Source organism: Acipenser ruthenus, chromosome 13 (genome assembly GCF_902713425.1).
Source record: "Acipenser ruthenus chromosome 13, fAciRut3.2 maternal haplotype, whole genome shotgun sequence".
Taxonomy (NCBI): Eukaryota; Metazoa; Chordata; class Actinopteri; order Acipenseriformes; family Acipenseridae; genus Acipenser; species Acipenser ruthenus.
The window spans coordinates 182,316-197,854 of NC_081201.1; the positions used below are offsets into that span (position 1 = coordinate 182,316).

General features: G+C 49.6%; 2 protein-coding genes across 4 annotated transcripts; one reads left to right on the plus strand and one right to left on the minus strand.

The window, feature by feature from the left end:
- Nucleotides 1-79: 79 nt before the first annotated feature.
- On the minus strand, nt 80-5,578 carry eri2 (ERI1 exoribonuclease family member 2). 2 transcript variants are annotated; one of them, XM_059035326.1, is made up of 10 exons: nt 5,416-5,578; nt 4,468-4,520; nt 4,153-4,220; nt 3,493-3,543; nt 3,221-3,348; nt 2,583-2,739; nt 2,362-2,462; nt 2,124-2,205; nt 1,753-1,841; nt 80-1,552 (listed from the first exon to the last, which is right to left on the minus strand). In XM_059035326.1, exons 2-10 carry the CDS (start codon nt 4,488-4,490, stop codon nt 197-199), a joined length of 2,055 nt encoding a protein of 684 aa, XP_058891309.1. In that variant the 5' UTR covers nt 4,491-4,520; nt 5,416-5,578; the 3' UTR covers nt 80-196. The 2 variants fall into 2 exon arrangements, with proteins under 2 accessions (XP_058891309.1, XP_058891308.1); XM_059035325.1 differs by having other exon boundaries at nt 3,493-3,573.
- A 473-nt stretch (nt 5,579-6,051) lies between these two features.
- LOC117417974 (RNA exonuclease 5-like) lies at nt 6,052-15,166 on the plus strand. 2 transcript variants are annotated; one of them, XM_059035328.1, is made up of 20 exons: nt 6,059-6,531; nt 6,623-7,070; nt 7,485-7,603; nt 8,624-8,750; nt 9,457-9,559; nt 9,643-9,762; nt 10,182-10,270; nt 10,376-10,491; nt 10,896-11,034; nt 11,460-11,554; nt 11,738-11,840; nt 12,156-12,292; nt 12,399-12,519; nt 12,743-12,859; nt 13,042-13,179; nt 13,267-13,359; nt 13,464-13,683; nt 13,922-14,124; nt 14,391-14,503; nt 14,814-15,166. In XM_059035328.1, exons 2-20 carry the CDS (start codon nt 6,927-6,929, stop codon nt 14,878-14,880), a joined length of 2,364 nt encoding a protein of 787 aa, XP_058891311.1. In that variant the 5' UTR covers nt 6,059-6,531; nt 6,623-6,926; the 3' UTR covers nt 14,881-15,166. The 2 variants fall into 2 exon arrangements, 1 of the variants encoding a protein (XP_058891311.1); XR_009330797.1 differs by having other exon boundaries at nt 6,052-7,070; nt 13,922-14,224; nt 14,327-14,503; nt 14,814-14,849.
- The last annotated feature ends 373 nt before the right edge of the window (nt 15,167-15,539 follow it).

Genomic DNA, 15,539 nt, shown 5'->3' on the forward strand with positions numbered 1-15,539 from the left:
AGCATGAACCCGATGGAGAAGCTCAGAGACTGTCCCGTTAGTGACTTTGTGTTGAAGCGCTATGTACTGCACACACTCCTACAAACATGCTGCTGTTTATTTAACAGGAAATAAAAAACACATGGGCGAGTGAGCGGACATGCCATTAGTAAAATGTTAATAAATATATCTTAAAAACCAAATAGCACCCCTCCATTCACAACCCTGTTTTAAGAACACGATTACTGCATTCATTTCTCAAAGATGGTCTGAGACCCAGGTTTCCACTCTGGAAGGATGTCCGACTCCCAGACGCACTGAAGCTGGCTCTAGCCTTCTCTTTAAGCAGCACAGACTCCCATTTGAAATACCCACAGCCCTGCTTCCCGACAGGACAGCAGTAGAAGCCCTTGCCCTGATTGGGACCCCCGTTGGAGACGTTGAGCTTCTTGGCTCTGCGGCCGCACTCGCACAGCGGGGGGGTAACCTTTCCCCCGCGGGACGGTGGGACGGACCTCCAGTTAACCACGGCAGAGAGGACCGTGGGGGGGACCGAGCTGCCAGTGGAGCGACTGGAGAGCGAAGCCTCTTCGTCTGCATGAATGGTGAAGGAGGGGTTGCTCTTTGGGAAATAGAGGCTTGATCGTGTGGATTTCTCACCCCCGAGAGGCCTGGGTCTAGCTGTCGAGAATGAACTTGAGCCGATGGGGGTTCTTCTGGCCCGGTTTGCCCCAGAGGTGCTTTTTGCTGCTGCAGCAGCAGGAGGAGCCTTAAAAGCAACGCTGCCCAAAGAGCGCACCCCCACATCCCCACCCCCCGATGGGCGTGCCCCTGCATCCCCACCCCCCGATGGGCGAGCCCCTGCATCCTCTCCCGAATACACCATGGTGTTGAGCAGCTGGGACTTTAAACACACAGGAGGCACGTCGTTCTTGAACTCCTCAGCGTCTGCATAATTTGACACATCAGCGGTTAGACCCGCCGTGCCTGCAGGCATCGCTGTTCCCCAGCCCCCCTCCTCCTGCTCCAGAGTCACTGCGTCATAGGAACTTGGCTCCTCAGTTTCAGGAAGCATTGCGCCGTCCTCCCAGTCAGCCAGCAGTATCTCCGAGTCACACGCAGTGTTCAAGTCCAGACCCGATATATTTGTAACAGAATCCACCGTGGTGGGAACCAGGACCAGGCTTCGTGTGGAGGGGTTTCCTGCAGAGACCAGTGATACCAGCGCATGGGTTTGTGGAGTTAACGCTGGACGTGAGAGTCTCCCCCAGGCTCCAGGAGCAGACAGTCCATGGAGCAGGGTCTTTGGAGACACCAGGCTTCGGTACTGACAGCCGGTCGTGTTGGCTTGCTGCCTGGGAGCCTGCAGTGTGGTTTGCAAGGTGTCCGACTCCAGCCTCTTTATTTTACTGGCACTGGGCACTGCGTCTCTGTCTCCTGCTTGCTCCTGCTTGCTGCTCCTGGCCATTCTGTTTGGGCTGCACGCCTTGCGACTGTCAGAGTTTTTAGACACGCTGGCAACGTCGGCGTTCAATGCAAGAGGCCTGACAGGTGGGGTCGTCTTCGGGGGTGCCTGTTGTAACAATGCCATTTACAAGTTTAAAGTCTTGTGTCTCTGCTTTTATTTTCAGGTTATGAGTCACGGGGTATGTTAGTGGGGGGGCAGCAGGTTCACAAAGCATTTTAGAATGCAGTTCTCTCTGTCGGCTACTGTTTAGTTCAGGTGCAGTGACTCGCAGGAGGTAGGATCTGGACACACGAAAGACCACTCACCCGGTCCAGTGATTTGGTGACTTTCATCACACAGCCATCGGTTATCATTCTCCAAGCCAGACCAGCAGTGTTCCTGGCATCATCCAGACCTTGGGTTAAAGTAACAGCTAGTTAATATTCTGTGGATAGCAAGACTATCGAAGGAGCAAAAACATTTCAATAATGTACTGTAGAACTGCGAGAGAGAGAGAGAGAGAGAGAGAGAGAGAGAGAGACAATGGTTTATTTCATCCACCTGAATATCACTCCTAAAACATCCCTTTAAAGCACATGACTAAACTAGCATGTCCAAAACAAGGCAATGTGTTCAAATATAGAAGAACGAAAATATTTTGATGCAAGAGAGAGAAAGATGTATTTATTTCATCTACCTGAATGCTCCCGTCCACAAAACTCAATGCCCAGATCCTGTAGAGCTCCATTCAATCCTTTCGGCATGCGATTATAAAACAGCTAGAGAGGGATCAAAAATACAAACAGCGCAGGAATGAAACCGTGCAGGAATAGCATTCTACACAGGCGCCCGAATGGGCTGCAGTGCAAAGAGAACACAGACTATAAAGATCACGTGGGCTCCAGACTGTACAATAAGAACCTGCCAGCCCTTACCTTGTACGTCGCTCTGAGATCGATCCAGCGGTTTAAAACCGGAGGTTTGCGGAGCTGCTTTCGTTTGCACTCGTACTGCAGGCAGACACCCAAATCCCAGTCTGCAGAAACATAGCAGAACATCAGCCAGGGATGGGCAGGACACTCCCACTGCATAGCACTGTCACCCATTCCAGGTTTTACTACCAGCATGATTAGCCCTTGTGCACAACATACAGTACCTGACCAAGTGACGAAAGCGCATGGCTTAGCACTGGGAGCACAGAGTCCAGACATGTCTGTAACAAACACCACGTTCTTCTCCTGCTGCAGCTTCTGAAGCCAACGGGAAAACTGAGACAGGCAGATCCGGAGAGGGACTCCGGCTTCAACCTGACTCTGAGAAAGGGACGCAGCAAGAGGGGGTCAGTGTGTGATGGAATACAGCCTGGTCCACTTATTAATATTCAAACACAGAGCCTGAGCGGACAGCACACCTTGAATATAGGAAACACATGTCATGCAGAAAAGTCTGGCTTTCAAATCAAAATCAGAGCAGAGCTGGGACAGGGTCAGTATTTCAGAGTGCAGTGAGCTCAGTGCAGAGCTGAGACAGGGTCAGTATTTCAGAGTGCAGTGAGCTCAGTGCAGAGCTGAGACAGGGTCAGTATTTCAGAGTGCAGTGAGCTCAGTGCAGAGCTGGGACAGGGTCAGTATTTCAGATTGCAGTGAGCTCAGTGCAGAGCTGGGACAGGGTCAGTATTTCAGAGTGCAGTGAGCTCAGTGCAGAGCTGAGACAGGGTCAGTATTTCAGATTGCAGTGAGCTCAGTGCAGAGCTGGGACAGGGTCAGTATTTCAGAGTGCTGGTGTTGTGCTTACCTGTTTGATTCCAGTGAGCTCAGTGCAGAACTCGGACAGGGTCGGGTGCTCTTGTGGCTGCACATAGGTTTGAAATTCAGAGTCAATCTGCCCATTGGTTGTGTTCAACAAAACTGCAGGGAATTCAACTAATAAAAACACAACAAGACAAAAGCGTCAGTCATTTGAGAGTCAGTGCATTGGTCTGGAACGTAGACCACTGTAGCAGTATCAGGTGAAGCTGTTAATGCTATTTGATTTTTTTAAGTTGCTTGCCATGCAGGCACACTTACTGATTTCCTGTCCGTAGTGATTTTTTTCTCTCCAGCAAGTGGATTCAAAGTCTATGACAATGAGGTAAGAAAAGAATTGCTCTGTGAAGGAGACGAGAGAGATGCTGAAGTGTTACATTGATGGTGACTGAAAGAGCTGCTGATGTGCAGCAAACCCTAAACCCTGCACTCTGCCACGCGGGTAACCTAAACCCTAAACCCTGCACCCTGCCACGCGGGTAACCTAAACCCTAAACCCTGCACCCTGCCACACGGGTAACCTAAACCCTAAACCCTGCACCCTGCCACACGGGTAACCTAAACCCTAAACCCTGCACCCTGCCACACGGGTAACCTAAACCCTAAACCCTGCACCCTGCCACACGGGTAACCTAAACCCTAAACCTAAACCCTAAACCCTGCCACGCGGGTAACCTAAACCCTGCCACACGGGTAACCTAAACCCTGCACCCTGCCACACGGGTAACCTAAACCCTAAACCCTGCACCCTGCCACACGGGTAACCTAAACCCTAAACCCTGCACCCTGCCACGCGGGTAACCTAAACCCTAAACCCTGCACCCTGCCACACGGGTAACCTAAACCCTGCACCCTGCCACACGGGTAACCTAAACCCTAAAGGTATCCTAAACCATAAACCCTGCCACGCGGGCAACCTACCCGCTCCGCTTCTCTTCAGAGTGCTGGAACTGGAGGATCCACTGCGTCTCCGGATTAATCCCAGTGTTCTGGAAAGTACAAAAACAAACACTTCACTACACACGCCAGACATGTAAACACCCTCCTACAGACGAGTCCCGTGATCATCTAATAATACCTGTGAAAGAGCCGCCAGTTAACATCTGCAATACAGCAGGTCTGCACTGGATCAGCACAGAGTGGATTCAGATTTACTGTCCCAGCCACACAACCGTTTTGCCACAATCACACAGAGAGTAGAAATGACCGCAGGAAGTACACACACACGCTTCTTACTTTGCCAGTTGTTTTGTCGCCATTCTCCTGCTTCCTCGCTTGAGCTCAACCCCCTAAATAATAAACGAGAAGCAGCACAGAGACGTAGTAAGAACAACGGATTTGATCAGATTTGCACCAGATAAAGAAAAATGTGATTTTATAAACGTATATATGGAATTCATATTCTTTTTAAATGTTTCATTTTATTGGGAATCTTAAATCATTGCAATGTATATTTTTAGCAAGCCTGCTACCTGTATGCAGCTACACACACAAGGTCTGTAAATTGCATACTCGGCAAAAAAGTGTACCCCCGTCTTCATTCAAATGTCTGGGTGCTCCAGGGCACGATCAGCTGCTGCTGTGTTTCCTTATGTCTTCTAGCTTATTGATCCCAGAATCTCATCAAGCAGCTTCTTGAAGGATCCCAGGGTGTCAGCTTCAACAACATTACTGGGGAGTTGGTTCCAGACCCTCACAATTCTCTGTGTAAAAAAGTGCCTCCTATTTTCTGTTCTGAATGTCCCTTTATCTAATCTCCATTTGTGACCCCTGGTCCTTGTTTCTTTTTTCAGGTCGAAAAAGTCCCCTGGGTCGACATTGTCTATACCTTTTAGGATTCTGAATGTTTGAATCAGATCGCCGCGTAGTCTTCTTTGTTCAAGACTGAATAGATTCAATTATTTTAGCCTGTCTGCATATGGCATGCCTTTTAAACCCGGAATAATTCTGGTTGCTCTTCTTTGCACTCTTTCTAGAGCAGCAATATCCTTTTATGAATTAGTTATTCTGTAAAGTTTAGAAGACATCTATTAGAATTCTGCAACCCAGGGTGAATTCTGCAGACATGCAGCGCGATCTCGTTTTAGTCTCGGAGACTAAAAACACAAACCGTTCCGTGCATTAATGTAATCAAACCTATCCTCGGGCTGCAGCTACACGTGATTATAAACGCTAATGTCTTACCTCCAAAGCAAATTCTTAAATATATGACGCTGATGATTAATTTGAAAACGGTTTGTTTACTCGTCTCCTCAGCACCTCCTGCATTTGAATCGCCCTCCTTAAATCAATGTCAAACATCACTTCCTGTTCTATCGGCGCTCTGTGTGTGTGTGCAGACCGGTGCTGCCACCCTGTGGCGATAAGTAGAACTGCTATGTCAATGCAATAGTTTCATATAGGTTGTGATTGGATAATAAAAATGCTTACAGTAATTACCGTAATTAGCGAATCAACTGAGACAATTTGATGCTAATTTGCATAGGTCTTGTTTAAAAATGAATGTTATGATTAACAAAACATTTCTTAATACAGATTTCCCACACCAGAATTTTAAAAGTATTATATTTAGATTTTTTTTTTGTTGTTTTACCATTGATTATATTTTGGGCAGGCAGTTAAGTAAGCAAAGGGGAAAAAAAACAAACAAACAACAAATTAAACCGGACCCTGCCTGAAAGAAGGGCTTCGGAGAGGTTTGTGCTGTAGTCCCCTGCCAATGCTGCTACCGTGTGGCGAGTAAGTGGAACTGCTTCGTCATAACATTTAGACCAACTATGTTAATATTCATAGCGACCGCAGGCTCCTACTTCTGGTACATTTGCATTTGTACAGAAAAACTGTGGGAAGGACTGTGTTCAGAAAAGCTCATTTTTCTTATCAGTTACGTTATGTCATCGTTCACCGGAGTCGCTTATTTCTCCAGTGGACACCGGGAAACAGTGAAACAGACTTAACATTTTGCGAGAGCCCAATTCGACCCCTCTCCATAGACACTCGTAGAAGAGAGCCCTATCCCACGATGCCTTGTGCGCAGCTGGGCGGAAGTGAAAGCAGCGTGGGCACCCAAGCAGGAGCACGTTTCTTCTGCTCAACAATTGAAAAGCTGCGCAGCCGGGTAGTCTTTATATTTCTGATCATTGGGTGTGATTTCTGCTGGTAGAAATCTGTGGGTGTTAGTAAGTTTTTAATGCAAGTGAGTCTGAAATCAGTGATCGTACCGGTGACTTAGCTGTTGGTGAAATAAATGAAATAGCGGAATGTCTGCACAAAAACGGGATGAACAGAAACTGCAACTCGGTCAGTAAACGAAGAGAAGATAAACATGAGTGTATCTCCAGTTTAATGATGGCAGTGATTATGCATCGCTTAAATATATGTTTTTATTTAGTTTCAGGCCAGTTCCGTCTTATTTAACCCCAGATCAGCCTGGCTGTATCTCATTCCACGCGAGACGCTGCGTGCGTGGGGCTGTCAGTGAAGAAGACGTTGAAGGGAGTTGCTTTGCGTTCGGCAGATCTCTCGGCGCGAATGCTTATTCGTTATTGTTTGCAGCGCCAGCTGATGCAGGGGTACGCAGAGACTGAATTTGGGATGCTCGCACTGATTTGCAGGTAGCTGTACCCCTCTCTGCACCCTTTCTCACTGTGAAGGGGGCGCCCTGCTTGTAAACGTCCCAACAGAAACCATCTTAAATGGCCGATCCAGCGCGGGTCGTGTGCGCACTGAAGAGAGCCAGTGTGTCGAGCCTGGAGGGCTGTGAACCAAAAACACGAAAGCTGAGCGCGACCGCGGATGAAATCATCGATGAATCCTCCCATCATGCACCGCACACGAAGGTAGAGCCTGAGAGTGCGTGAACAGCTAACACTCTTAAAAGCTGCACAGTATTAATACATGTATGAAAGAGGAGTTTCAGCTAGTCAGTGCCTCGACACAGCTAATGACACTAGCAGAAACTACTCGACTTCTCAGGGATGGAAATAAGACTCCTCTTGCATAGCAGTTTCACCCATTCCACTTTCTGATACACGCTATTAGCCCCAATCTGAAGTTAATAAGCTCAGGGGTGTCTTAGTAAGCTCACAGTAAAACCAGGAGTGGATCAAAGTGCTATGAAACACTAGTCTTATTTCCAGCCCTGTCTACTGCTTGAGTATCTCACTCAGTTTCTTCTCTTTTTGTAAATGGATTTACAGAATGCCCAGTATAGAGCAGTTACTGTGTGTGTAACTCCTGCACTCTCTCCCCAGGGCTTCCCTCGGCTCTCTGTGCCTTCCTGCCAGCCTCTGTGTGCCATCAGCCACGAGCAGGTGTGTGAGCTGCTGCAGTTTGCTGCCCTGGGTAAAGACCATGGTGTGAAACAGCCCAGGTAACCCTTCTTACTGAGTGCAGTCCAGGTGAATGAGAAACAGCAGCACAGTTTGGGGCAGAGCATCTATCAGCATGCGAAGATGAGGACTGGTTAAAACATGAATGCAGGACCATGATATTTCTGATTGAATACCTTTGTTTACCTCGTGCACACTGCTGTCTGCTCCCCACCTCAGTGTGTGTGTGTGTGTCTGTGTGTTTCAGCCTCAGTGTCTGTGTGTTTCAGCCTCAGTGTCTGTGTGTTTCAGCCTCATTGTGTGTGTGTGTGTGTGTTTCAGCCTCAGTGTGTCTGTGTGTTTCAGCCTCAGTGTCTGTGTGTGTTTCAGACTCAGTGTGTGTGTGTGTGTTTCAGACTCAGTGTGTGTGTGTGTGTTTCAGCCTCAGTGTGTCTGTGTGTTTCAGCCTCAGTGTGTCTGTGTGTGTGTTTCAGCCTCAGTCTGTCTGTGTGTTTCAGCCTCAGTGTGTGTGTTTCAGCCTCAGTGTGTCTGTGTGTTTCAGCCTCAGTGTGTCTGTGTGTTTCAGCCTCAGTGTGTCTGTGTGTTTCAGCCTCAGTGTGTCTGTGTTTCAGCCTCAGTGTGTCTGTGTGTTTCAGCCTCAGTGTGTCTGTGTGTTTCAGCCTCAGTGTGTCTGTGTGTTTCAGCCTCAGTGTGTCTGTGTGTTTCAGCCTCAGTGTGTCTGTGTTTCAGCCTCAGTGTGTCTGTGTGTTTCAGCCTCAGTGCCTGTGTGTTTCAGCCTCAGTGTGTCTGTGTGTTTCAGACTCAGTGTGTCTGTGTGTTTCAGACGCAATGTGTCTGTGTGTTTCAGCCTCAGTGTGTCTGTGTGTTTCAGCCTCAGTGCCTGTGTGTTTCAGCCTCAGTGTGTCTGTGTGTTTCAGACTCAGTGTGTCTGTGTGTTTCAGCCTCAGTGTGTCTGTGTGTTTCAGCCTCAGTGTGTCTGTGTGTTTAAGACTCAGTGTGTCTGTGTGTTTAAGACTCAGTGTGTCTGTGTGTTTCAGCCTCAGTGTGTCTGTGTGTTTCAGCTGGTGTCATCTTCGCCATCAGAGACGGCTCTCGGGAGTCAGTGTGATTGTCTTACAAGGTGTCAGTCAGCTCCACTTCTACAGATACTACCTGCAGCTGGGGAACATCGGGAGGAGATTCCAGCTGGTAAGCAAGCAGCCTGTATCTCTAATGTACGGCTATGAGCACTTCTGTGCGTTTACCAGCCTGCTAATGCTTGATGAATAATACAGGTGTGGACTCCAGCAAACCTCATGTAAGAAGAACCAGAATCCTGTGTTGAGTTGATCAAGAAAGCTTTCCTTAGAGCTTCATATAGTGTGCTGGGGTAGGGGTAGGGGTAGCTTGTTATAGTGTGCTGGGGTAGGGGTAGGGGTTAGCTTGTTATAGTGTGCTGGGGTAGGGGTAGGGGTAGCTTGTTATAGTGTGCTGGGGTAGGGGTAGGGGTAGCTTGTTATAGTGTGCTGGGGTAGAGGTAGGGGTAGCTTGTTATAGTGTGCTGGGGTAGGGGTAGGGGTAGCTTGTTATAGTGTGCTGGGGTAGGGGTAGGGGTAGCTTGTTATAGTGTGCTGGGGTAGGGGTAGGGGTAGCTTGTTATAGTGTGCTGGGGTAGGGGTAGGGGTAGCTTGTTATAGTGTGCTGGGGTAGGGGTAGGGGTAGCTTGTTATAGTGTGCTGGGGTAGGGGTAGGGGTAGCTTGTTATAGTGTGCTGGGGTAGGGGTAGGGGTAGCTTGTTATAGTGTGCTGGGGTAGGGGTAGGGGTAGGGGTAGCTTGTTGAAGTGTGTGATCATGTTGATTTGAACCTGCCCTGCAGTGCATTTTTACCTGATCTCTTGTATTTCTTGCTCTCAGAGATGCAGCCTGCCTCCCCCGCCTCCTGATTTTCTCTCCACAGTGCTGGCTGCTCGGGGCGCTGCTTCAGCAGACAGGACACGGGAGCAGCCCACAGCACAGGGTACGAACCGCTGTCCGTCTGTCTCACCCTGCACTGCCCCTCGCTGTGATGCACTAACACTGTGTCACTGCTCGCTGTTTCAGACTCCTTGTGCTCCTCTGGGACGGTCCGGCTGCACTGTGAGCCTGGCTCAGACAAGCCCGGGCTCACCCGCTATCTGCTGAGCAGAGAGGACAGGGAACGGTACAACTTCCCCCGGGAAGGTAAGAGGGAGCTCCTGCTGATGTCTGTGGAGCAGGAGTTCACTTTCCAGAAACCCTGCGTCGTGTGATGTGAATGGAGGTGATCCTGTGGTTTCTCTGTCTGAACAGGGGCTCCAGGTTGAGAATGGAGGTGATCCTGTGGTCTTCTCTGTCTGAACAGGGGCTCCAGGTTGAGAATGGAGGTGATCCTGTGGTCTTCTCTGTCTGAACAGGGGCTCCAGGTTGAGAATGGAGGTGATCCTGTGGTTTCTCTGTCTGAACAGGGGCTCCAGGTTGAGAATGGAGGTGATCCTGTGGTCTTCTCTGTCTGAACAGGGGCTCCAGGTTGAGAATGGAGGTGATCCTGTGGTCTTCTCTGTCTGAACAGGGGCTCCAGGTTGAGAATGGAGGTGATCCTGTGTTCTCTTCTTTCTGAACAGGGGCTCCAGGCTGTGAACTCTACGTTTCCACCGAGTGCGATGGCCAGGTTACGGACAGCAGCCCACTCCTCGGTCTTGACTGTGAAATGGTGTGTTAAGTGTTGATTCATTGATGGTTGATTCAGTAGTTCTTGTAACGTGGGCTTCATGTAGTTGTATGTAATAAAGATGTGAGCGTTGCCCCTCTGAATCAGTGCCTGACGGAGAAGGGGAAGGAGCTGACTCGGGTCTCGCTTGTGGATGGGGCAGGACGCTGCATCATGGACGAGCTCGTCAAACCAGAGAACAGGATCCTGGACTATCTCACCAGGTACAGGGTCAGGGTGTGTCCCTTCCACAGCAACAACCACTTACCACTTAACTACCTGAAGCACATAATCCACACACTTCTGTTAAACACAGACCACTGAGGCTTGGCTGTCTGCTGTGCTGTACTGAGGAGGCATGGCTTGTTTGAGTCAGGTGCTCTGTAATCGCTATACTGTAATCTTGACAGTCCACTGTGCTGTACTGAGGAGACGTGGCTTGTTTGAGTCAGGTGCTCTGTAATCGCACTTTCCTGAGAGGTTTACCACGGTATCTGCAGTTTTCCCATGGTTATACTGCGCGTCACCGTACCTCGTTATTCTTTACATTGCTTACCTGTGCGTTGTTCACTTTGCTGTGCTTTACGAGGGCACGCTTCTATAAGGGCGATTCCCGTTTGTTTTGAAGGTTCTCCGGAATCACGAAGGTGCTGCTGAACCCAGTAAGAACGCGGCTTCAGGACGTCCAGGCCAGGCTGAAGCAGCTCCTGCCCCGCGACGCTGTGCTTGTGGGCCACTCCCTGGACTGTGACCTGCGGGCGTTGCAGGTATGAGACTCCCTCCTTGGCCACAGTAAGAGAGCCGCAGCAAGGCTAACAAAGAGGGTTTAAAACACTCGAGAAAAAACCTGGTTGGTTGAAATGTTCATTTTTGTAATCCGCAACAACCAACCTGTAATGCAGTTATTTCAGTAATGCTGAAATGCCCCTCTGCATTCAAAAATAGTGTGTGTGTGTGCGTGTGCGTGTGTGTGTGTGTGTGCGTGCGTGCGCGTGTGCGTGTGCGTGTGCGTGTGTGTGCGCGCGTGCGTGTGCGTGCGTGCGTGCGTGCCTTGCTGTGCATTACTGCCGGGATCTGAAAGCTTGCATTGATCTGCATGGACTCCAGATTCAGTCAGTCTGTGGGTCTGCCTTGCCTTGCTGTTCATCGCTGCAGGGATCTCACAGCTAACGCTCATGCACTTCCCCTTCAGATGACCCACCCCTTCGTCATCGACAGCTCCTTGTTGTTCATGCGGGAATTCGGCCTCCGCTTCAAACTGAAGTTCCTCGCAGAGGCTGTGCTGGGGTAAGACACTGCAACTTTACATTGAGAGTTTAGTGTGGATCCAGACCAGGAGATCTGAACCACTGAACCCAGAGCGGTGGGTCCGGACCAGGAGATCTGAACCACTGAACTCAGAGCGGTGGGTCCGGCTCAGGAGATCTGAACCACTGAACTCAGAGCAGCCCCGTGTGTTTGTTGTAACAGCCGGCAGATCCAGTGCGAGGACAGGGAGGGCCACGATCCCACAGAGGATGCACGGGCTGCGCTGGAACTGGCCCAGTACTTCATCAGAGAGGGACCCGACCAGGTAAGGAGCTCCAACTGGACACACACATCCTGCCAAAGGAAACCGCTGGACTGCAAACACAGGCATGGGAATCAGACTCCAGGTTTTAATATGTGCTTGGTTAACCAGGTAACAAGCTGAGGTGTGTCTTATTAAACTCGTGGTGAAACCAGGAATGGATCAAATTGTTATGCAATGGGAGTCTTATTTCCATCCCTCATTTCTAGTACTTGTAGCTCTACAGGAATATGCAATATGTTGTGTCGCATTAAAATACAGCCTTGTTCAGTAGAGAAGTCTGATTTGAAAGTGGTGCACTCGCTGTTTTCTCTGTAGGTTGCACAGCTGAGCTTAGAGGATTTACTGAAGAGGCAGAGTGACGGCAATAAGCAAGTAAATGGGTCCTCGCTGGCTGGTTCATGCAAGCCGCTCAACGGAGCAGGGAATGGAATGCACGCTCCGCGACGCAGCAGGTACTGTCAAACCAGCGGCTGTGCGCTGTGTTTCATAGATGATCGTCTTGCCTGTGTTTCATAGACGATTGTCTTGCCTGCGTTTTCATTTTCTTTTCTTTTTCAGTCTTCTAGATAATCTGCATGCGGCGGGTTTGTCAGGAATTCACATTGTCAGAAAAGGGCAGGAGGATAGAATCGCTTGTCCAAAAAGGTGGCCTAGGATAGAGTACAGCTGCGAGACAGAGGTGAGAGGGTGCTAGTGCCGTCTGTGTGCGACTGGCATTGCAGCAGGGCTGCGGGCTGTACGCATGGAAGCAGTGTTGCAATGCGCAGGTCTTCTAGTACGTGTTCTAGAGACTGCAGGAGATTGAGAAAAACATTTGAGCAACTTGCTGTAAAGTATATTTTTTGATGCATGGCTTGATTGGTAAGCTTCTAAAAATGTACCGCCTTTCACTCTTCTTACAGCTTCTGGCAAAGGCTAGCGGTGAAATCCCAGCCAGCTTCTTCAGCATGGTCCAGTGTTCTTCCTTCTCTGAATACGCTCAGTCGAACCCGAGTCTGTGGGGCGCTTCTCGGCGACAGGTAAGAACAAGCATGCTTTTTCTTAACCCTGTCCTAACCTCTGTTTCAGCACGCAGTCCGCATACTGGTGTTAGTGAAAAGGGATTTTTAAAAACTGTTCTAGTATATTAAATGCATGTTTGCAGTGAAGCTCCACAGCTGCATCATGAAGTAAGCAGAGCTCTGCCCCTGGTGATGTGTAGATGCAGGGCAGGCTGGCAGAGATGTGCACAGTCTACGCTGGGCCCTTTCCCAGGGATTTCACACTGAAGTCTGCCAGGAGGCTGCTGCGACGCTGTGGGCCCATTCGATCCATGAAGCTGATCAGCGGCAGCCACAAGGTGAGGACAGGTTTCAGCATTTGGGCATTTTTACTACTTCTGTGTTTTGTGCAACAGAACGCTTTGAGTCCCTCCCTCTGTCTGCAGCCCTATGTAGCCGTTGAGTATGAGGTCCTGGAAGCAGCTCAGCTGGCCGTGGAGGTCCTCAATGGTTCGGAGTTGGAGGGCAGCTTTATAAAGGCATGTACTGTCCTGTCCTTTTTCTGAAGCATTCGTGTACATATTACAGCGCCAATGAAAGGCGTTCTGAAGGGTTTGTAAACCTCCCTTCCGTTGCTGTGTAGGTGCAGAGGCCCGTTACAGAGACAGCGGTGGACTGGGACGATCTCTTCCATGCCCTGGAGAGAGACGCGCTCAACGAGAAGCTGGTTTACGTGGCAGGATTGTCGAAGAGCCTGACCCAGGAGGCCCTGCTCCAGCGCTTCCGTGAATTCGGACACGTCGAGTCCGTTCTCCTGCCCCGGGATCCTTCGGGAGGAAAGCACCGGAGATATGGATTTATCAGTGAGTCTCAGTAAACCACAGGCACTGGAGGAATGGGGAGGGAAGATCAATTGAAAAAGTACTGCAGCAAAGGCACGGCTTGTACCACTAGGTGGCAGTGTGCTTTAGTAAAAATAAAACCCTGTTGTGATTTTTAGACACAGGATTTGATTGTGGTATTGCAGTATGTCGCATAGTGTTTCATAGCGCTTGCTGTGGACCGTCTCATTGGCGACTGCGCTGGCTTCTCTCCTTGCAGAGTTCCAGGGTTCCCTCAGTGCCACAGCTGCCTTGTCTTCCGAGATCGTTCTGAAAAGACGAAGACTTCTGAAGTGCCGTGCGGTGACTCCCTTCCACCTTCACACGTGGAGCAGCCAGCTGTCCTGCAGGGCCCTGGAGCACACAGCTTCCCAGCACAGCCCGGCGGGAGGCTGTGCCCAGCAGGAACCGCCAGGCACTCAGGCAAGTGTGCAGAACACAGGGGTGGAAAGAAGACTCCTGTTGCACAGCAGTTTCACCCGTTCCAGGCTTTACTACCAGCTTGATTAGCTCCAGTGTACAGGTAACAAGCTCAGGTGTGTTATTATTAAACTCATGGTAAAACCAGGAATGGATCAAACTGCTATGCAATGGGAGTCTTCTTTCCCTCCCTGAAACATCACAGCGCTTGCACTGCAGTGAACGGCTGTCCTGTCGTATCCCCTCTGATTCCACGGTTTCCCCGACAGGAGGATGAGGTTAAAGAGCTGATGATGAGATTGGACCGGACGGTGGAGAGACTGTACAGCGAAGCTCTCCCCAGTGGAACACTGTGTGTACTGCTGCTTCCTGGAGAGAGCAGGTACATCAAAGGAGGAGAGGAGCGGCTCCTTTCTCATGAGTATAGAGAGTGAAACGAACCAGTAAGAAAACGCAGGGCTCCCCTCCCATGTGAGGAGTATGAGAAGTCTGTGCTGGTGTAAGTGATGCTGTCATCCCTATAGCTGCCACTGAACAAATGCAAAGTCAGACTTTCAGTTTATCAAACAAGCCCCCCTGCTGCAACCTGTAACAAGGCTTAAGAGTCTTCATAGGAATGCCAGCCGTTTAGCATACCATGGTCATGGGATGATCTCTCTCTCCCCCTCTCCCTCTCTCCCTCTCCCCCCCAGCGATGATGGGAATCTGCCAGGTCTGCTCATGGCTGGGATTAAAGAGGATTCCTCTGACGTGGGATGAAGCACTCTGACCGGGAGTGTGAGACTGCAGGGCTGCCAAGAGGAAGCAGAGGACGGGAGCACCAGCTGCCTCTGGGCTTCCGAAATCAACGTGTAGCAATCACCAGCTCCCAAGTGTGGGCGTGCGATTCCTTTTAATAACCGAAATGGCTTAAACAAGAAGGTCTTTTTGATACTCCTTTTTTTCATATGTCAGGTGCTGTGATATGAAGTAAGAATGTAATCCCAAATAGAATAATAAAGCGCTTTTATTTTGCAGTAGATTTTATAAAAGATTTACGCTGTGTGTCTCTCTGTGTGTGTCTCCCTGTGTATCTCTGTGTGTGTGTCTGTATCTGTGTGTGTGTCTGTATCTCTGTGTGTCTCTGTGTGTCTGTATCTCTGTCTGTGTGTGTCTCACTCTCTCTTTCTGTCTCTGTGTGTGTGTCTGTGTGTCTCTGTGAGTGTGTGTCTATCTCTGTGTGTCTGTATCTCTGTCTGTGTGTGTGTGTCACTCTCTCTTTCTGTCTGTGTGTGTGTGTGTGTCTCTTTCTGTATCTCTGTGTGTGTGTGTGTGTCTCTGTGTGTGTGTGTGTGTGTGTGTCTCTCTCTTTCTGTCTCTGTGTGTGTGTGTGTGTGTCTCTCTCTCTCTCTCTCTTTCTGTCTCTGTGTGTGTGTGTG

Bases quoted from the DNA above. Each gene is read 5' to 3' on its own strand.
- eri2 (XM_059035325.1), bottom strand. From the start codon at position 4,490: ATGGCGACAAAACAACTGGCAAA. The intron at 4,221-4,467 runs GTAAGAAGCGTG...TGTACTTTCCAG, and splicing joins GCGACAAAACAACTGGCAAA to AACACTGGGATTAATCCGGA. The intron at 1,842-2,123 runs GTAGATGAAATA...CTTTAACCCAAG, and splicing joins TTGTGGACGGGAGCATTCAG to GTCTGGATGATGCCAGGAAC.
- LOC117417974 (XM_059035328.1), top strand. From the start codon at position 6,927: ATGGCCGATCCAGCGCGGGTCGTGTGCGCACTGAAGAGAGCCAGTGTG. The intron at 11,035-11,459 runs GTATGAGACTCC...CTTCCCCTTCAG, and splicing joins GTGACCTGCGGGCGTTGCAG to ATGACCCACCCCTTCGTCAT. The intron at 12,293-12,398 runs GTACTGTCAAAC...TTTCTTTTTCAG, and splicing joins CACGCTCCGCGACGCAGCAG to TCTTCTAGATAATCTGCATG.